A 21,018-nucleotide genomic window follows, 5' to 3' on the forward strand; every position below is an offset into this window, starting at 1 on the left:
ATTAATTAAAATAATTAAAGAACCTCCATACTGTTCTCCATAGTGGCTGTATCTATTTACATTCTCACCAACAGTGCAAGAGGGTTCCCTTTCCTCCACACCCTCTCCAGCATTTGTTGTTTGTAGACTTTCTGATGATTCCCATCCTAACTGGTGTGAGTTGATACCTCATTGTAGCTTTTTTTTTTAACATCTTTATTGGAGTATAATTGCTTTACAATGGTGTGTTAGTTTCTGCTTTATAAAAAGTGAATCAGCTATACATATACATATATCCCCATATCTCCTCCCTCTTGCTTCTCCCTCCCACCCTCCCTATCCCACCCCTCTAGGTGGACACAAAGCACAGAGCTGATCTCCCTGTGCTAGGTGGCCTGCTTCCTACTAGCTATCTATTTTACATTTGGTAGTGTATATATGTCCACTATTGAGAACAGTGTGGAGGTTCCTTAAAAAACTAAAAATAGCCTTACCATATGATCCAGCAATCCCACTATTGGGCATATACCCAGAGAAAACCATAATTCAAAAAGACACATGCACCCCAATGTTCATTGCAGTACTATTTACAATAGCCAGGACATGGAAGCAACCTAAATGCCCATCGACAGACGAATGGATAAGGAAGATGTGGTACAGATATACAATGGAATATTACTTAGCCATAAAAAGGAATGAAATTGGGTCACTTGTAGAGATGTGGGTGGATCTAGAGTCTGTCATACAGAGTGAAGTAACTCAGAAAGAGAAAAAGAAATATCGTATATAAACGCATATATGTGGAACCTAGAAAAATGGTACAGATGAACCGGTTTGCAGGGCAGAAATAGAGACACAGATGTAGAGAACAAACGTATGGACACCAACGGGGGAAAGTGGCAGGGGAGATGGTGGTGGGATGAACTGGGAGATTGGGACTGACATATATACACTAATATGTATAAAATAGATAACTAATAAGAACGTGCTGTATAAAAAATAAATAAAATTAAATTAAAAAAAAAGAAAACCAGACATTTCAAGTTAATGAATTTAACTAAACATGCCGCAACAAAGATCCCATGTGCCGCCACGAAGACTCGGCGCAGCCGAAAATAAATATTTTTAGAAAACCTCTTCCAAGAATCCTATAGTATTCATCTGTTTATTTGACATATTTCTCAGCTCCCAGTGGTTGAGTTCCACCTGTGGTTGATGTTGCAAAATGACTTTAAGTTTCAGGAAGTGTATATGTACAGGTAGGTGATGACTTCTCATATTCTAAAGTGGCTGTTTTTATTGGCTGTGCTGCGCCACTTGCAAGATCTTAGGATTGAACCCAGGCCCGCAGTGAAAGCGCCGAGTCCTAACCACTGGGAGACCAGGGAATTTCGTGATGTTGCTTTTAATGAACCATTTCCCTAATGAGGACTCATGAAAGTAGTTGGCCCAGCTTCAGGAATTCTCTTTGGCCCATTAAACCGTTGCTGGCGATTTCCCTAACCTTTATCATCACTGCTGCTGCCAGTGATTCAACACTTTAAGGCCTTGGAAGGGTTCCAGCTCTGGTTCACAGCAGAAAGCCCCTTGCCACCAGCTGCTGCTCCTGGAAGCACTGACACCTTCCTGTCCTGCCTCTCTTGGGTCCCCATACCTCTAAAAACATAATCATCTGGTGCAGTGGCTTTTTCTCAACTTTGGCTGAAACACTGAGACAATTTTAATTCTATACAATTACTTGGCCTACTTCCAGGCCAATTTCTTGGCCTGACTCTTGCGGGACTGGTATCAGTATTTCTTTAGCTTCCCAAATGATCTCAATATACCACTGGGCTGGAGAACCATGGCTCCAATGATTTGAAGTTACCAAGGTTTATTCCGTCTATTGCCTGACTGGTTAAATTTTTTAAAAGTTAAGCAAGCCCCCAATTTCTGCTGCTGCAGCAGTTAAACTGCACATACTATATGCTATGGTCAGAGCCTATAATATTACCGTTCACCTATCTTGTAAGTAAGACCGGCCTTTGAGAATTGGCCCAGGAACCAAAACTATACTATTTCCTTTACAAGCTTTTCTTTTACAAGGCTTCCCATACTTTGTCATTCCTAAGATGTTTCAGTTTCCCAGAGAGGAAGGATTTATTGAAAGATAAAACACAGGGAACTTTAATTTGATTCTGGAGTAGATATTCCCAGGCTCAGTTTTTGGAAAAAGAAGGTTGGGATTTATCAGGCTAGAGGAAATGTTAAGGATGTTTAACTGCTCTAGTGAGAAGCAGCCCCTAGGGAAGGAAGGGCTTGTGTGGGAGGAACGCCCATCTCCCCATCTTCCCAGATCTATGCTGCGCAGCTTTTATTTCCTCTTCGTTCATAATTAAATGTGCTATTAAGTTGCTTTTGTTTTGAGACTGTCCATGAAAAGAACAAAAAGGCTACTGATTGTTAAAACTGGGGTAAAACCACCACTTACAGCCAGACAGGAACCACCCACACTAGCCCCAGTGTTCAGGCAGTGTGAAAAAACCCTGGCCCCCAGATCATCACTTGTTCCTCCCTAGTTTTGCTCTGGATATAGCTTAAGTGACCACCTCCACATGGCTACCTATGAAAAAGAAACTTTACAATACCTAAGTTAGAGGGTGGTGTGATGAGAACAACTGAGGATTACTGGAGGGACTCAGAGAAGCAGGTGCAGTGCCTGGCCCATTCCTCTTTATTGCCATGCCCCCCAACTCTCAGTATCTCACTCCCCCAGACCCTCAGTTGAATAACTGCAGCTCCAGTGACCTTCGTCGAACATGTTGCTTGCCTACAGCACATTTCTGCTCAAAATGATCTAGATCTTTGGAACTGAGGCCATTCAGACAAATGCTTTATTTTGAAAGGAGGCAACCAAAACTAAGAGGCTAAATAATTTGCACTAACTCACTCAACTGGGATTTATAAAACAGAGTATGAATCTGCATCTCATTTTTACTGTTTTGTCCACCCCTAAATTCATAAATAAAAGACTGGAAGACTCACAGATCTAGTAAGAAATGAACAGCTCTGCACACAGTGAGTGCAAGACCCTAAGGAACCATGAACCCCTCTCAACACTGCCTTTAACACCACAACAATCTCTCCTCCCCAAAACCCTACGGCAGCTCCCATCCCTACTTGTACCTAAAACAAACCCCACCCCAATCAAAATGGGCACTTGGAATTTGTTTTCTGTCATGGATGTGATTTACCACCTACAATAAAGTCCCAACAAAAACAGCCATACCCACGGCTCCAAATACGTATGATACTCTCTTCAGAAGTGCAGCCCTTTCATGGTCTATGGATTTCAGAGAAGAAACTATTATCTCTCCCCAAATAAAAGCAGACATACATATTTAACATTTTATTCTTATTCCTTAAGCATACACATTTTTAATTCCATGAGTTTTGGTATGTTTACAAAGCAAAATATAGGACAGAAGGTGGCAGTGTTAATCCATTTGACAGAGGGAAAAAAAAGGAAAGCGCCCCTTACACTACCAACTTACATGAAACGCAAATAATTGTGGTGAACACATTGGTTATAGCATACAGAAATAACAAAGACAAGCAAGCTAATTATTAAAGGTTAAAAGCTAACCTTAGAATGAACTGATATAGTAGCGGACTAACATACAGGGAAATAACCAAGGTCCTTGGGTCTCCTCTGTCTGAAAGGGGAATACAGGGAAACAATAGTAAGTCCCCTAATCCACCTCCTCAATGGTGGGGCCAGATCCAGAGCCCCCTTTAGGGGCCTGGGCCCCAAAGCCGCCAGCCCCGGGGCCACCCGGCCCCTGGTACAGTCCGCTGATGATGGGGTTACACACCTGCTCCAGCTCCTTCCTCTTGTGCTCAAACTCGTCCTTCTCGGCCAAGGTGTTGGCGTCCAGCCACGAAATCACCTCCTGGCACTTGTCCAGCACCTTCTTCTTGTCGGCCTCGCTGATCTTGCCCTTCAGCCCCTCATCCTCCACGGCGCTCTTCATGTTGAAGGCGTACGACTCCAGGGCGTTCTTGGCAGACACCCTCTCGCGCTGGACCTCGTCCTCGGCTTTGTACTTCTCCGCCTCCTGCACCATGCGCTCGATCTCCTCCTTGCTCAGCCGGCCCTTGTCGTTGGTGATGGTGATCTTGTTGGCCTTGCCCGTGCTCTTGTCCATGGCCGTGACGTTCAGGATGCCATTGGCGTCGATGTCGAAGGTCACTTCGATCTGGGGCACTCCCCTGGGCGCCGGTGGGATGCCGCTCAGCTCGAAGCGCCCCAGCAGGTTGTTGTCCCGCGTCATGGCCCTCTCGCCCTCGTACACCTGGATCAGCACGCCGGGCTGGTTGTCCGAATAGGTGGTGAAGATCTGCGTCTGCTTGGTGGGGATGGTGGAGTTGCGCTTGATCAGGGCAGTCATCACGCCCCCAGCCGTCTCCAGCCCCAGCGACAGGGGAGCCACGTCCAGCAGCAGCAGGTCCTGCACGTTCTCAGACTTGTCTCCCATCAGGATGGCTGCCTGCACCGCCGCCCCGTAGGCCACCGCCTCGTCGGGGTTGATGCTCTTGTTGAGGTCGCGCCCATTGAAGAAGTCCTGCAGCAGCTTCTGCACCTTGGGGATGCGGGTGGAGCCCCCCACCAGGACCAGGTCGTGGACCTGAGCCTTGTCCAGCTTGGCGTCGCGCAGAGCCTTCTCCACGGGCTCCAGGGTGCTCCGGAACAGGTCCGAGCACAGCTCTTCGAACCGCGCCCTGGTGATGGACGTGTAGAAGTCGATGCCCTCGAACAGGGAATCGATCTCCAGGCTGGCCTGGGTGCTGGACGACAGGGTCCTCTTGGCCCTCTCGCAGGCGGTGCGCAGTCGCCTCACGGCCCGCTTGTTCTGGCTGATGTCCTTCTTGTGCTTCCTCTTGAACTCCTCCACGAAGTGGTTCACCAGCCTGTTGTCGAAGTCCTCCCCACCCAGGTGGGTGTCCCCGGCCGTGGCCTTCACCTCGAAGATGCCGTCGTCGATCGTCAGGATGGACACGTCGAACGTGCCCCCGCCCAGGTCAAAGATGAGCACGTTGCGCTCCCCCTTGCCCGTCCGGTCCAGGCCGTAGGCGATGGCGGCAGCCGTGGGCTCGTTGATGATCCTCAGCACGTTCAGCCCCGCGATCACCCCGGCATCCTTGGTGGCCTGGCGCTGCGAGTCGTTGAAGTAGGCCGGCACAGTGATCACCGCGTTGCTTACCGGGTGGCCCAGGTACGCCTCGGCGATCTCCTTCATCTTGGTCAGCACCATCGACGAGATCTCCTCGGGGTAGAACGCCTTGGTCTCCCCCTTGTAGCTCACCTGCACCTTGGGCTTGTCACCGTCGTTGATCACCCGGAAAGGCCAGTGCTTCATGTCCGACTGCACCACAGGGTCGCCAAACTTGCGGCCGATCAGCCGCTTCGCGTCGAACACGGTGTTCTGTGGGTTCAGCGCCACCTGGTTCTTGGCCGCGTCGCCGATGAGCCGTTCGGTGTCCGTGAAGGCCACGTAGCTGGGGGTGGTGCGGTTGCCCTGATCGTTGGCGATGATCTCTACTTTGCCGTGCTGGAACACCCCCACGCAGGAGTAGGTGGTGCCCAGATCGATGCCAATGGCCGTGCTTTTCGCCATGCCGGTGTCCTGTCCTCTCGGCTCCGCAACGAACTTCAGACCTGAAAACGGCCAACGAGTTCAGCGACGAGGAGCTCGGTTCTTTCGGATTCCGAAACCGAACGCGCCGGTGCCGCTCGGGGTGGTGTTCGCAAAGAGTGTGTCTGCAGAAGCTGCTCTCACCAACCACACGAATCTTAGTAGCTCTCTCAAGGCTCGCCGTTTCTCTGAGGGCTGCTCTGTGTTTATAATTTTTCAACAAGCTCCGCCTTTTCCCTCCTCAGCCAATCACCGAGCTCAGTGTGGCTGCCGGGTCGGGAATATTCCAGGGGTTTCTCCTCAGGTCCTGCCCCCTGGTTTTCTGGGACCAATCAGCCCCGTGGGTGCCACCCCTCCCAGAACTCTCCAGACTCTTCTCGGATTCGCTGGAGGAAACGGGAGTCCTAAGGGGAGGGGGGAGAGGCCCTGGGAAGAGTCGTTGTTGACTCCGCCCACACAGTCTCCGTTTCCCTGGTGAGCCGCCTGCCAAGTAGTTGGCTGTCGACCGGAAGGATGAGTCCTAGGCTTGTAATAAGTAGGGCGGTGAGAGGCTCGTGGGGCTCAAATAAGTTTGGTTGTTTAAAGTAGGATTAGGGGGTACACGATTCCGGGGAGACCCAAATTACAGAAAGATCCGGAGTTTCTCTAAGAGGGTGGGGTATCTGTGGCCCAAAGAGACGCTGATTGGAGCCTGACGCTGATGGAAGCAGCCACGTTTGGACCGGTTCGCGGAGGGGCCAGGCTGCCTGAGAATTGCCTTGGCCCTCCCGGCGTTTTTCCCATCTTATTTTTAAAGTAGGACGGACAAGGAAAGAGATAATGAAGTATAGTTTTGGCGTCATCTTTAGCCCTATATGGATGGAATATCTGGGGATGGGAGAATTTGAATTTTCAAAAGAAAAGTAATCAGGTAAACAGACGGTTCTTAAATTGGAGAAGTTCCCAACGCCTTAAAAGGGACGCGTTCGGTCAGGGGCGTGGGGAGGGAAGGGCAGGGTTGGATCCACCGCGCCCCTGTCCCCGCCCAGAATCGCTCCCGTTTTCCTCGGGCTGGACTGGGACTTGAGAAAGAAAAATGATCTCTATAGAAATTCAGCTATCGGGCTTCCCTGGTGGCGCAGTGGTAGAGAGTCTGCCTGCTGATGCAGGGGACACGGGTTCCTTCCCCGGTCCGGGAAGATCCCACATCATCCCGCGGATGATCCCACATCATCCCGCGGAGCGGCTGAGCCCGTGAGCCATGGCCGCTGAGCCTGCGCATCCGGAGCCTGTGCTCCGCAACAGAGGCCCGTGTGCCGCAAAAAAAAAAAAAAAGAAAGAAAGAAAAAAAAAAAAAGAAAGAAATTCAGCTATCATTAGGCCTTTGGGGCTTCTCCAGTTCCTCATCTTTCCCAGCCTGGGTTCCGGGCCACCCCCCTGTTTCCTTTATGCCTTCTTTTTTTTTTTTTTTTGGGTACGCGGGCCTGCTCACTATTGTGGCCTCTCCCGTTGCGGAGCACAGGCTTCGGACGCGGAGGCTCAGCGGCCATGGCTCACGGGCCCAGCCGCTCCGCGGCATGTGGGATCTTCGCGGACCGGGGCACGAACCCGTGTCCCCGGCATCGGCAGGCGGACTCTCTACCACTGCGCCACCAGGGATGCCCCTTTCTGCCTTCTTCATTCCCGGTTCAGCCTCGGATGATTGGTGGTGCCAGGATTAATCTGAGTCCGGAATTCGGCCTTCTGCCTTGTCACTTGCAGCCTCTAGGCTGTCCACCGCTTTAAAATAAATGTGATGTGGTGATGAGCCTGCGAGGGCGGGGCGGGAATGTTCACTCCTCTTTAACAGCATCATATGCTACAGCAGGTTGGCAGGTGGCTCACTTAAAAGCAAACTGGTCGGGATGGTGCTGTAAAGTGGGAGAGGTTGGCGGGACCCAGATTCTAGCTCCTTTAAAACTTCACATTATTTGCTCTGCACGTAATTCTTCCACTTAGTTTTTTAGCCTGGATTTCAACTTTCTGTGCGTTACCTTTCTTCCTGTTTTAGATACAATTTTATATTTGGTAATTTGTTTTGGCCTTTGTTTCTTCATCCTTTGTGTGAAATGCCAGACCCCTTGTTAGGCGGCTAAAATGAAAATTTGAGGGACATTAAAGGAACAGTGCGGGGTTCACAACCCATAGAAAAATAGACTCATTGCTGTACTCACATGTCTTGAGCATAGAAAACATAAGAGCACAAGTGGGAGGAGGCAGGGTTTTTTTTCTATTTGTTTATTTATTTATTTATTTAGGTTGCTTTGGGTCTTCATTGCTGAGCGCAAGCTTTTCTCTAGTTGCGGTGAGCGGGGGCTACTCTTTGTTGTGCTGCGCGGGCTTCTCATTGTGGTGGCTTCTCTCGTTGTGGAACACGGGCTCTAGAGCACAGGCTCAGTAGTTGTAGCGCACGGGCTCAGTTGCTCGACAGCATGTGGGCATGAACCTATGTCCCCTGCATTGGCAGGCAGATTCCTCTTTTTTTTTTTTTAATATAAATCTATTTATTTATTTATTTTTGGCTGTGTTGGGTCTTCGTTGCTGAGCGGGGGCTCTCTCTAGTTACGGGGAGCTACTCTTCGTTGTGGTACGCGGGCTTCTCATTGGGTGGCTTCTGTTGTTGGGAGCATGGGCTCTAGGTGTGCAGGCTTCAATAGTTGTGGCACGTGGGCTCAACAGTTGTGGCTCGCAGGCTCTAGAACACAGGCTCAGTAGTTGTGGCGCATGGGCTTTGTTGTTCTGCAGCATGTGGGGTCTTCCCCGACCAGGGCTCGAACCCGAGTCCTCTGCTTTGGCAGGTGGATTCTTAACCACTACGCCACCAGGGAAGCCCAGCAGGCAGTTTCTGATGAAGGGAAGAAATCTCGCTTTTGAACACTTTTGCTCAATTGGCATTCTTTACACACACACCTGTCCATCAAAACACCTTTTCCTGGAATCCAAGGGTATTCATTTGTTTATTCTGTAATTTGCTCAGGCTAAACTAAACTGATGTTGCAAAAAGATTGCTTTAACAAACCTGTGTGTCTTTCTCTGTGCAGGTAGGTGATAACTTTTTTTACTTTCAGATGTGACCCCCTAATGAATCACCTCCTTAATCTAGTCAAACTGGCCAAAGTTCAGGAATTTTCCATTTCTTTATGCAATATCTGGCTGGGGATTCCCCAAACTTACATCTTAGCTGCCCAGTATAGGAACACTTCCAGAGACCCTTAACCTCACCTCCTCCTTCTGGAAGCTTCCTCACCATCAGCTGCTACCAGCAGCACTTCTGGATTCACTCTTTCCTTCTCTCCAAATTTGCAATTGTATTCCTCTGTTGGTTTGAAGCAAAGGGTATCATTGTCTCCACTGCCAGGCAGGTAGAGGATGTGAGAGGGCCTCAAATCTTGTGGCTGCTGGCTTAGCAGAAAAAAAGCCACTCGAAAATGCTGTTTTTCTTGAATCGGGTAGTCAGCCGCACATCGTATTTGACCTACCTTTTGCATTAAGTTTCTCTCTGTGGACTGGCCTGTAAACTTAAGCATCTGTATTCCTTTTCCATTTCCTACAAGGGGAGAGTCTCCTGAATTTTGTCTTTCCTTTTGCACTGGACACTTCCGAATGCAGAAACTCAGTTACCGGTTTACTTGGTGTCTAAGGAGATTATATGAACCCCAAGAGATTTTTCAGAACTTTAATTTGATTAGCTTTGGAATTAGGTTTTTATCGGGTTTGGTGTTTGGAAGGATCAAGGCTCAGTTTCCCCAAGCCTGACGGGCTGTCAGGTAAAATTTAAGGGTGGGGGATGGGAGAGAGAGTGCCAAGAAAGCTGACCGCCGGCGACAGGAAGCTTGGGGGAGGGGAACCTTTCTCACCCCGAGGCTGCGGGATCTTGTTTCTTCTCTCCTTTTTCCTACAGTTTTTCAAACAGTATCGTTTTCTCCTCAATTCTATTTGTTTTAAAAGATAGTATAATTCTAGGTTTATCAGAAGAACGCAAAAGAGATAACTGATATGAAACCTAGAGCCAGGATTTTTTTTTTTTTACATCTTTATTAGAGTATAATTGCTTTACGGTGGTGTGTTGGTTTCTGCTCTATAACAAAGTGAATCAGTTATACATATACATATGTTCCCATATTTCTTCCCTCTTGCGTCTCCCTCCCTCCCACGCTCCCTATCCCACCCCTCCAGGCGGTCACAAAGCACCGGGCTGGTCTCCCTGTGCTATGCGGCTGCTTCCCACTAGCTATCTACCTTACGTTTGGTAGTGTATATATGTCCATGCCTCTCTCTCGCTTTGCCACAGTTTACCCTTCCCCCTCCCCATATCCTCAAGTCCATTCTCTAGTAGGTCTGTGTCTTTTTTCCTGTCTTATCCCTAGGTTCTTCATGACATTTTTTTTCCCCTTAAATTCCATATATATGTGTTAGCATACGGTATTTGTCTCTCTCTTTCTGACTTACTTCACTCTGTATGACAGACTCTAGGTCTATCCACCTCATTACAAATAGCTCAATTTCGTTTCTTTTTATGAGCCAGGCATTTTTAACCATCAAATGGCAAAGGCTTCAAAGACCTGGGAACCCTGCTAATTTCCAGCAGCATGGAAAAAAACCTGGGTTTGCATCTGGACTCTACTTCGTTGCTGAAGCTGTTTTTCTTTCTTTCACAATGAAGTACTTGTAAGTTAACTAAATTACACATCTCTGTATCTCTAAATTAGAATTAACTATTTCATAGGATGACGACTACAAGGATAATACTTATAAGGCCTTAGTTCAGTGTCAGTGACAGAGTAGTGTTCAAAAGTTTGCTCCCTTCTCCCTTCTTTTGTTGGGGTCCCACACCCTCTCAGGTCTGTTATATCTCAATCATTCTTACTGAAGGTGGGGGGTTAATACCAGGACTATAGTATTACTTTCAGTTTACCATAGAAACTATCTTAAGATTTTTAGGCAGAGCCCTTCAGCCAAACCTTTACATTTTCAAACACAAGCACAAAAGAGCAGAGATTAGTGGCTTGGTCTGGTCACCTAAACAGATAATTACAGAACCAGTGACTGAACCTACATGTCCTCATACTTTCTATTTTGGACTCCTCCCGATGCTGGCACGTAGACCTTACCCTTTCACTCTAAAAAGAAGAAAACAAATGGCCATAGAAGATAGTTAAGCGTGAATGTCAGGGCTCTGCCCGCATCTTGGGCACCATGGGGGGTGTGTGACCAGCAGGTATTCCCCTCCAGGCTGTTGCTTCTGACTCGCAACCATCTCCCCCATCGCCCCACCCCCACCCCACCCTTCCAGCTTCTCCCAGAACCGTCTCTTCTTCCCTTCATCCCAGACTGGTCGGTTGTTATGAGGGGAAAGGAGGGGGAGCCCCGTTAGTAAGGCTAGGCTGGCACCCAGTTCAAAGAATCTCCTGGAAACTAAATGTAGAGCCGTGACTAAGCTTGATATCCTAGAGTGGGGTTGGGGGGTAGGGAGACATGGGTGGGGCAGTTTGTTTGTTAAGGGCTGTTCCTACGAGTCAGTCCCCGCCTTCGAGCCCAGAGAACTCCAGAAAGTTCCTGGCACAGCCTGAAACGGGGGCAAGGAGCCAGAAGCCCTAAGACCCCGAGAAAATGGGGCGGGGCGGGGCCTGACGGTAGGGCTGGCCGCGGAGCTGCCTGTCCGGTGCCGGCGTTTTTCGGTTGTTTTTTCAAAATGGGATTAAAGAAGTAAAGAAAGGAGAGACCTTTAGAGTTTCACTCAAACTCGCTAATTTATTGGATGAAAACACTGGAAAGGTTCGTAACTGATACTAGGAAGCCGGATGAACTGGGTGGCCAGACGGGAGAAGGCCCCACCGCCCTGTGCAGGGACAGGCCATAGATGGGAGCTTGCTGGCTTGTCTCTGCCGCTTCCCCACCCGACTCTAGTCCCTGGTTCTCGTGGGGACGTTTCGAGGGGTAAAATGGTTGAAGACCCTCGGGGGTGATTCTGGCCTTCCGCACTCCCCCGCCTTCCCACCCTGTTTGCCCCTCTGTGCCCTCTGCTCCGATCCTCTGCTGGGCTGGACAGGGGCCCGCGGGGTGGGGCGGGTTGACCTCGGCATCCCGAATTCGCAGCGCTACGTGATCCCTTAACGTCTCTAAATGAGCTGGAGCTAGGAGAGGGCGAGGGGGCTGGTGGGGTTGCTCTCACAGAACTGCACTGGATACTTTACGGGTGACCCTCGGGGGCGGATTTAAGGCGATCAGTTGGCGTAAAGTATGATGACAGTTACCGTTTCTTATTCCTAGCGTGAGGACCTCCCCCTCAGAAATCGCCAATATTGGTTTTTCACCTGAAACAACCTCTTTTAACTGAAAGCCCATGCTTCTGCCCACTTCTTTCACATTTATAAACGTTTTTGTTGTTTTGGTATCTTTTCTTCATTTTTGATGACAGAACCCTGTTAAACACCAGGAATAACAGTATGTATGTTACTAATCACACAATATCTTGGATTTAAAAGACATAAAATTAGTCGCATTACCATAGCCACCTGCCTTCTGAGGGCTGGCATAGGGAGACAGGTGAGATTGGAATTAGGGAAGGTATTAAATTTAAAAAACTCTTTCCTCATCTACAGTTATCTCGATGCACCTCCTCTCCCCCAAAGTTCCTGCTACTACCCAAAACACCACTTTCTCCAGGGATGGCATTGCATTCTCTTTGCGAGTTCTGCAATTCCCTCAGCTTCATCTGGAACTTAAAAAGTGATTATTTTCAAAGTACTCCGTGCAAGGGTATATGTTATCAAGGCAATAACATACTGACTTCTTAGTATCAATAAAACACCCTCAATAACCTTAACTGATTTAGCCATAGGAACTCATTTTCTCCAAGGTAATTTCTGGAGATTTCCCTAACCTCTCTATCAAAGGTGTTTCTTAGGTCCTTCCCAGTCTCCACCCTTTTCCACCCACCCTCCCCCAACCCTTGCTACCTCCCCCTAAAGTAGTGGTAGTGACTGCTTGAAGAGTTACTGTGTTGTGTGCAGATGACAGTCGCAAATGTTACTGCAGCTCTATGGGGTAGAGGAGGTCCTGTAGCAAATGCATACCCCCATAAAGGTTGACTTACATTGTGGCTAGACTCCACAGCGCTACAGTTCAACTACCCTGAGGATTAAACGTGTCTTTACAAACTGTCCTGTAAGTCTAAGCATTTCCATTTCCAAACTTGCAGGGCAAGGTCTACCTATACATGTTATTCCCATAATATTGGATTTTCTTCAAAGGCAAGTATTTAGTGAAAGGTTTGGTGGGCCTTGAAGTATACAAATTCACAAAGTGCTTTTATAGAATGTTGACACAATTTTTTTTTTCTGCTTTTGGCGAAGTAAATTCACATAACATAAAATGAACCATTTTAAAGTGTACAACTTAGTGGTACCTAGCCCATTCCCATGTTATGCAATCACCACCACTACCTAGTTCCAAAATCTTTGTAAACCCCAGACACAACTGACTTTTAAAAGGGCTCACTCCCCAAGCCTTGAGGATTGTGCCAGGCCTTTTCCAACAAAGAGGCTGTGGAGGAGATTACTTCTAGGATGCTAGCAGCTAGCGTATGAAGCATCTCAAGGGGAAGCAAGTCTGTGGTAAGTCTTCCTGGTACAGGGCTGCAAGTTTTTTCTATCACTCTTCTAAATAAACAAATACTAAACCTCTGTCATCAACCCTATTGTTTATCTGACATAATTGTTTCGATCATACAGAGTTAAAGCAGAAAGAATACTGATTGTGAAATCCAGAGTAGAAACATAACCCAGAACCAGACATGCACACACAAAGCCCTGTGGACTTGGGGCAGCAGGGCAAAAACCAATAAACCCAGAGTTGGAATCCAGGTTCAACATCTTTGCTGAACTGATTTTTTTTTAACCTTGAAATAAATTTTAGTTAAGCCAGTAACTTTTAAGTCTCCCCATATGTTCACCTGTGGAAGTCAAACACCACCTATACTCAGTGCAGTGGAATGAGAATTCATAAACACCTAAAAGGCCCCTGTACAGTGCCCGGTAGGTAAGAGCACTGAAATACTGGGGTCCCCCTGCTGGGGCATGAAACTATGACACCTCCCTAAGGTACTCACTGGGATACTTAAAATGTAGGTAACCACTGCTGGAAATGTGGCATGTTTATCTCAGCATTTTTTCAGAAATAAGAAATATAGATTGAGGCATGAGGCCAAACCCTTCCATTCTAAAATATGAGAACTAGGGATCACAGTGGAGAATGCATTCATGCATAACTAGTCAAGCCATTGCTTGAACTCACATCTCTTCACTGCCGATTTAGCCTCTCTTTCATGCTGAATCCAGATTAAGTAACAAGGCTCTAACGTATCACGTGTACTCACAGGAAGCAGGAGCCATGACCTTCCAATCCAACTGCCTCTATTTGGCTGCTTCTCCAGAACGCTCCCACGCACAAGCTCCTTTTGAGGCCACCCTTAAAGCCTCTACCCCCTCAGCCACCTTGAGGCCACCATGGCCGTACCTCTTAACATTTTCTCTGGACCCACCAAACCCAAAGCATTCAAATTCGCAGTTTTGTATCTCCCAAGAATACTATTTGCCTAAAAGACGTGTGTCACAATACAATACATATCCTTACTTTCCAGATCCCTGACCTTATCTAAGAGGCAAATTGCCATTATGTAAGAAAGAGAACCTATGCAGACCCTTCTGCCCTCAAAATAAAACAGAGACAGACATCACTCGAATTCTTCTGAGTTTATTTACTTTGAAGTAATCAGTTAAAAAGTGCGGGGGGGAAGCCTGAGTTTGGCATGAGTATTACAAAGCAGAAAATTGACAGAAGATGGCAGTATACATTCATCTTTACACTCACACGCTGAAAAACAACTCATAACTTCACCAAGAGACACAGTTCAACTTTGCAAACAACTTGCATAGCTGATAACTGATGAAAGGCATATACGTAAGGCAATGCAAAATCTTGGATCCCAACTGTCTCCATAAACATGAACGATCTGGGGAAAGATTCCTAATCCACCTCCTCAATGGTGGGGCCAGATCCAGAACCCCCTTTAGGGGCCTGGGCCCCAAAGCCGCCAGCCCCGGGGCCACCCGCCCCCTGGTACAGTCTGCTGATGATGGGGTTACACACCTGCTCCAGCTCCTTCCTCTTGTGCTCAAACTCGTCCTTCTCGGCCAAGGTGTTGGCGTCCAGCCACGAAATCACCTCCTGGCACTTGTCCAGCACCTTCTTCTTGTCGGCCTCGCTGATCTTGCCCTTCAGCCCCTCATCCTCCACGGCGCTCTTCATGTTGAAGGCGTACGACTCCAGGGCGTTCTTGGCAGACACCCTCTCGCGCTGGACCTCGTCCTCGGCTTTGTACTTCTCCGCCTCCTGCACCATGCGCTCGATCTCCTCCTTGCTCAGCCGGCCCTTGTCGTTGGTGATGGTGATCTTGTTGGCCTTGCCCGTGCTCTTGTCCATGGCCGTGACGTTCAGGATGCCATTGGCGTCGATGTCGAAGGTCACCTCGATCTGGGGCACTCCCCTGGGCGCCGGTGGGATGCCGCTCAGCTCGAAGCGCCCCAGCAGGTTGTTGTCCCGCGTCATGGCCCTCTCGCCCTCGTACACCTGGATCAGCACGCCGGGCTGGTTGTCCGAATAGGTGGTGAAGATCTGCGTCTGCTTGGTGGGGATGGTGGAGTTGCGCTTGATCAGGGCAGTCATCACGCCCCCAGCCGTCTCCAGCCCCAGCGACAGGGGAGCCACGTCCAGCAGCAGCAGGTCCTGCACGTTCTCAGACTTGTCTCCCATCAGGATGGCTGCCTGCACCGCCGCCCCATAGGCCACCGCCTCGTCGGGGTTGATGCTCTTGTTGAGGTCGCGCCCATTGAAGAAGTCCTGCAGCAGCTTCTGCACCTTGGGGATGCGGGTGGAGCCCCCCACCAGGACCAGGTCGTGGACCTGAGCCTTGTCCAGCTTGGCGTCGCGCAGAGCCTTCTCCACGGGCTCCAGGGTGCTCCGGAACAGGTCCGAGCACAGCTCTTCGAACCGCGCCCTGGTGATGGACGTGTAGAAGTCGATGCCCTCGAACAGGGAATCGATCTCCAGGCTGGCCTGGGTGCTGGACGACAGGGTCCTCTTGGCCCTCTCGCAGGCGGTGCGCAGTCGCCTCACGGCCCGCTTGTTCTGGCTGATGTCCTTCTTGTGCTTCCTCTTGAACTCCTCCACGAAGTGGTTCACCAGCCTGTTGTCGAAGTCCTCCCCACCCAGGTGGGTGTCCCCGGCCGTGGCCTTCACCTCGAAGATGCCGTCGTCGATCGTCAGGATGGACACGTCGAACGTGCCCCCGCCCAGGTCAAAGATGAGCACGTTGCGCTCCCCCTTGCCCGTCCGGTCCAGGCCGTAGGCGATGGCGGCAGCCGTGGGCTCGTTGATGATCCTCAGCACGTTCAGCCCCGCGATCACCCCGGCATCCTTGGTGGCCTGGCGCTGCGAGTCGTTGAAGTAGGCCGGCACAGTGATCACCGCGTTGCTTACCGGGTGGCCCAGGTACGCCTCGGCGATCTCCTTCATCTTGGTCAGCACCATCGACGAGATCTCCTCGGGGTAGAACGCCTTGGTCTCCCCCTTGTAGCTCACCTGCACCTTGGGCTTGTCACCGTCGTTGATCACCCGGAAAGGCCAGTGCTTCATGTCCGACTGCACCACAGGGTCGCCAAACTTGCGGCCGATCAGCCGCTTCGCGTCGAACACGGTGTTCTGTGGGTTCAGCGCCACCTGGTTCTTGGCCGCGTCGCCGATGAGCCGCTCGGTGTCCGTGAAGGCCACGTAGCTGGGGGTGGTGCGGTTGCCCTGATCGTTGGCGATGATCTCTACTTTGCCGTGCTGGAACACCCCCACGCAGGAGTAGGTGGTGCCCAGATCGATGCCAATGGCCGTGCTTTTCGCCATGCCGGTGTCCTGTCCTCTCGGCTCCGCAACGAACTTCAGACCTGAAAACGGCCAACGAGTTCAGCGACGAGGAGCTCGGTTCTTTCGGATTCCGAAACCGAACGCGCCGGTGCCGCTCGGGGTGGTGTTCGCAAAGAGTGTGTCTGCAGAAGCTGCTCTCACCAACCACACGAATCTTAGTAGCTCTCTCAAGGCTCGCCGTTTCTCTGAGGGCTGCTCTGTGTTTATAATTTTTCATCAAGCTCCGCCTTTTCCCTCCTCAGCCAATCACCGAGCTCAGTGTGCTGCCGGGTCGGGAATATTCCAGGAGTTTCTCCTCAGGTCCTGCCCCCCGGCTTTCTGGGACCAATCAGCGCCCTGAGTGTTGCCGCTCCCAGAACTCTCCAGACTCTTCTGGGGCTTGCTGGCTGGCACTGGCTGGGGGAGGGGGCAGTGGGTGGGGAAGGAGTGGGAGGAGCTGGCGGCTTCGGAGGGGGGCCGGGGGCGTTGACGTAGTCCACGCAGTTGCGTTACAATGGAGATGCTGCGTCTGACCTCATGGGCTAGTAGGGAGTCAGGATAACCTGTCTGGGCCCTGCTCAAAGTTGTAGGGCAGGGCGGGTGGGGGGTGGGGGGACACTGGCTGTGCAGTTTGGATATTGAGGGAGCCCCAAGTTATAGGCGCTCCGCAAAACGAACCGTATCAAACTGCATCGAAGGCGGTGGGACACTAGGTGAGCCACGAGTACTCTGATTGGAATGGGCTGGGAATAGGCAAGACGAATAAGTCCTTGTTTGAGGAAGTGCTGGGAAAGTTCTCTAGTTTGTTTAAATCTAAGGTATGGGGATGTGGGCCAGCCAGGGAAGGGGGATCGTTTAAGGACCGCCAAGGTGGCTGGGATTGGTTAGAGCTGCCAGAAAAAAGTGAAGGAGCTGGTCTGTTATTGTCTCCAGATAACAGTTTTTTATTTGGAAGAAGATTAGAGAAAGAGACAGCCTTTGAGAGCACCACCTCACCCGAGAAAACTCATGAGGGCTTGATTGGGTTCCTAGCAGCCGTCTTCAGACTGGCCCAAATGTACTCCCACCAATCCCTAATAGAGGGTAAAAGGCGATCAGCAGGGTTGCTAAACCCATGTGACTGATGTCTCCTGTGGAGACAAGAACTTCAAATAATCAGAGTTCAGCAGGAGACAGGTACAATGCCAGAATAAAAAAAGTCACAGACAGAGGAACAGGACAGTTGAGTCTGGCCCTGTGAGAAATTGAAAACAGCATTATGACGCTGTCCTAGGAGGTGGCTAGGAGTTCTTCTGTCTACCTTGTACATAACCTTGTCTGGAAGAGATGTTTGCACACACAGTATGTGGCAGGATTATTCACAATAGCCATGAGGTGGAAGCAGCCCAAGTGCCACAGAAGGAATGAATAAAGAAATGTGGTATATACATACAATGAAAATTATTCAGCCGTAAAAAGGAAATTCTGACACGTTGTAAAATAGATGAACTTCTAGGATATTATGGTAAGTTAAATAAGCCAGTCACAAAAAGAAAAATAGTGTGTAATTCCGCTAATGTGAGGTACCTAGAGTAGTCAAATTCTGAGAGACAAAAAGTAGGCCAAAAGGAAAACCACTAGTAGGCTAATGGTTTCCAAGGGCTTGGAGGAGGGGGGAAATGGGGAGTTGTTTAATGGGTATAGAATTTGTTTTGAGAGATAAAAAACTCTGTAGAGTGGTTGGGCAACAATGTGAATGGACTTACTACTGAACTGTATGCCGAAAAATGGTTCAGATGGTAAATTTCATGTTGTGTGTATTTTACCACAATTAAAAATAAATAAAAATTAAAAGTTCTCTCTGAAATTTTATCTCATTCTTTTCCCACAGGCCTAGGAAAACCATGGCTTCTGCTAAGGGAACGGCCATTGGCATCGACCTGGGCACCACCTACTCCTGCGTGGGGGTGTTCCAGCACGGCAAAGTAGAGATCATCGCCAACGATCAGGGCAACCGCACCACCCCCAGCTACGTGGCCTTCACGGACACCGAGCGGCTCATCGGTGACGCGGCCAAGAACCAGGTAGCCATGAATCCGCAGAACACTGTCTTTGATGCCAAACGGCTGATCGGCAGGAAATTTAATGATCCTGTAGTGCAGTCAGATATGAAACTTTGGCCTTTCCAAGTAATCAATGAAGGAGGCAAGCCCAAGGTAACGGTGTCCTACAAAGGGGAGAAAAAAGTTTTCTACCCTGAGGAAATCTCTTCTATGGTACTGACTAAGATGAAGGAGACTGCTGAGGCTTTTTTGGGCCACAATGTCACCAATGCTGTGATCACCGTGCCAGCGTACTTCAATGACTCTCAACGCCAGGCCACCAAGGATGCAGGTGTGATTGCAGGTCTCAATGTGCTAAGAATTATCAATGAACCCACAGCTGCTGCCATTGCCTATGGCTTAGATAAAGCAGGGCAGGGAGAGCGACATGTCCTGATCTTTGATCTGGGTGGAGGCACATTTGATGTGTCCATCCTGACCATAGATGATGGGATTTTTGAGGTAAAGGCCACAGCTGGGGACACCCACCTGGGTGGAGAGGATTTTGACAACAGGCTTGTGAGCCACTTTGTAGAAGAGTTCAAGAGGAAACATAAGAAGGACATCAGCCAGAACAAGCGGGCGGTGAGGCGGCTGCGCACTGCCTGCGAGAGGGCCAAGAGGACCCTGTCGTCCAGCACCCAGGCCAACTTGGAAATTGATTCACTTTATGAAGGCTTTGACTTCTATACATCCATCACCAGAGCCCGGTTTGAAGAGTTGTGTGCAGACCTGTTTAGGGGCACACTGGAGCCTGTGGAAAAGGCTCTTCGGGATGCCAAGATGAATAAGGCTAAAGTCCATGACATTGTTTTAGTAGGGGGCTCCACCCGCATCCCTAAGGTTCAGAGGCTATTGCAGGACTACTTTAATGGTCGTGATCTCAACAACAGCATCAACCCCGATGAGGCAGTTGCCTATGGGGCTGCAGTACAGGCAGCCATTTTGATGGGGGATAAGTCTGAAAAGGTACAGGACATGCTTTTGTTGGACGTGGCTCCCCTGTCCTTAGGGTTGGAGACAGCTGGGGGTGTCATGACTGTCCTGATCAAGCGCAACTCCACCATCCCCACCAAGCAGACGCAGATCTTCACCACCTACTCAGATAACCAGCCCGGCGTGCTGATCCAGGTGTACGAGGGCGAGAGGGCCATGACGCGGGACAACAACCTGCTGGGGCGCTTTGATCTGAGTGGAATCCCTCCTGCACCCAGGGGAGTGCCCCAGATCGACGTAACCTTTGACATCGACGCTAACGGTATTCTCAGTGTAACAGCCATGGACAAGAGCACAGGCAAGGCTAACAAGATCACCATCACCAACGACAAGGGCCGGCTGAGCAAGGAGGAGATCGAGCACATGGTTCTGGATGCTGAGAAATATAAAGCTGAGGATGAGGTCCAGAGAGAGAAAATTGCTGCAAAAAATGCCTTAGAATCCTATGCTTTTAACATGAAGAGTGCTGTGAGTGATGAAGGTCTACAGGGCAAGATTAATGAGTCTGATAAGAAGAAAATACTGAGTAAATGCAGTGAGGTCCTTTCATGGCTGGAGGCCAATCAACTGGCTGAGAAAGATGAGTTTGATCATAAGAGAAAGGAATTGGAGCAGGTGTGTAACCCAGTCATCACAAAGGTCTACCAGGGAGGATGCACTGGGCCTTCCTGTGCAACAGGGTATACACCTGGAAGGGCTGCCACAGGCCCCACCATTGAAGAAGTAGATTAATCTTTTCTGGAGCTGGAGGGTTCTAGGGTGCCTCTAAGATGAATTTTGTTCCCCTCATCTTTAAACATGGTTATGATTCCTGAATCGACTGGACCTGAAGCTAAGTTACCATACCTTTTGGATTCTGAAAGAGGAGTCTCATATACCATCTCTTCACACTCCAACATCCTGTTTCTGACTCTGGATTGAGACTCTTAGGAAAACTAGGCCTCTATCTGAACCATTTGAAGAATTTGAATGTCTGTTATTTATTTCCAGCCTCCCCAACTTTCTTCTTCCTGTGTGGATGGTTATCTGTCCCTCAGTAAATTTGTTCCTAAAGCAAATTACTGCTGGTATTTTTAGACTGTGAGTGTATCTTGTAAAGTAGGGAAAAGGAGAGCTCCTGGAGAGACCATTTGTGGTCTGTTTGTGAGCTAATTGTGAATGATTAAGCTGATAAGGCCAAAGTATTTGAATTTTCATGAGCTAGTTGTTTCAAGAAAAGACAACTTTTGATCATCAGGCACCTTTAGCCCCAGTTAGAGTAGTTGCTAATTAGTTACTGCTTATATTCAGTGATAGACTGATTTCTGTGCTTAGGG

At 49.3% G+C, this 21,018-nt stretch overlaps 3 protein-coding genes across 5 annotated transcripts; 1 reads left to right on the forward strand and 2 right to left on the reverse strand.

Moving 5' to 3' along the window:
• Positions 1–3,354: 3,354 nt before the first annotated feature.
• LOC132598113 (heat shock 70 kDa protein 1B) lies at positions 3,355–5,853 on the reverse strand. Its single transcript, XM_060307863.1, has one exon. The coding sequence runs from the start codon at positions 5,634–5,636 to the stop codon at positions 3,711–3,713; it is 1,926 nt and encodes a 641-aa protein (XP_060163846.1). The 5' UTR covers positions 5,637–5,853; the 3' UTR covers positions 3,355–3,710.
• A 164-nt stretch (positions 5,854–6,017) lies between these two features.
• Positions 6,018–20,940, forward strand: HSPA1L (heat shock protein family A (Hsp70) member 1 like). 3 transcript variants are annotated; one of them, XM_060307860.1, is made up of 2 exons: positions 6,018–6,564; positions 18,496–20,940. In XM_060307860.1, exon 2 carries the CDS (start codon positions 18,509–18,511, stop codon positions 20,432–20,434), a length of 1,926 nt encoding a protein of 641 aa, XP_060163843.1. In that variant the 5' UTR covers positions 6,018–6,564; positions 18,496–18,508; the 3' UTR covers positions 20,435–20,940. The 3 variants fall into 3 exon arrangements, with proteins under 3 accessions (XP_060163843.1, XP_060163845.1, XP_060163844.1); XM_060307862.1 differs by lacking the exon at positions 6,018–6,564 and adding an exon at positions 16,625–16,946; XM_060307861.1 differs by lacking the exon at positions 6,018–6,564 and adding an exon at positions 17,485–18,129.
• On the reverse strand, positions 14,411–16,842 carry LOC115850509 (heat shock 70 kDa protein 1B). Its single transcript, XM_030852216.2, has one exon. It carries the CDS (start codon positions 16,623–16,625, stop codon positions 14,700–14,702), a length of 1,926 nt encoding a protein of 641 aa, XP_030708076.1. The 5' UTR covers positions 16,626–16,842; the 3' UTR covers positions 14,411–14,699.
• Positions 20,941–21,018: the final 78 nt, after the last annotated feature.

The sequence above is a fragment of the Globicephala melas genome, chromosome 11 (assembly GCF_963455315.2).
Source record: "Globicephala melas chromosome 11, mGloMel1.2, whole genome shotgun sequence".
NCBI lineage: Eukaryota > Metazoa > Chordata > Mammalia > Artiodactyla > Delphinidae > Globicephala > Globicephala melas.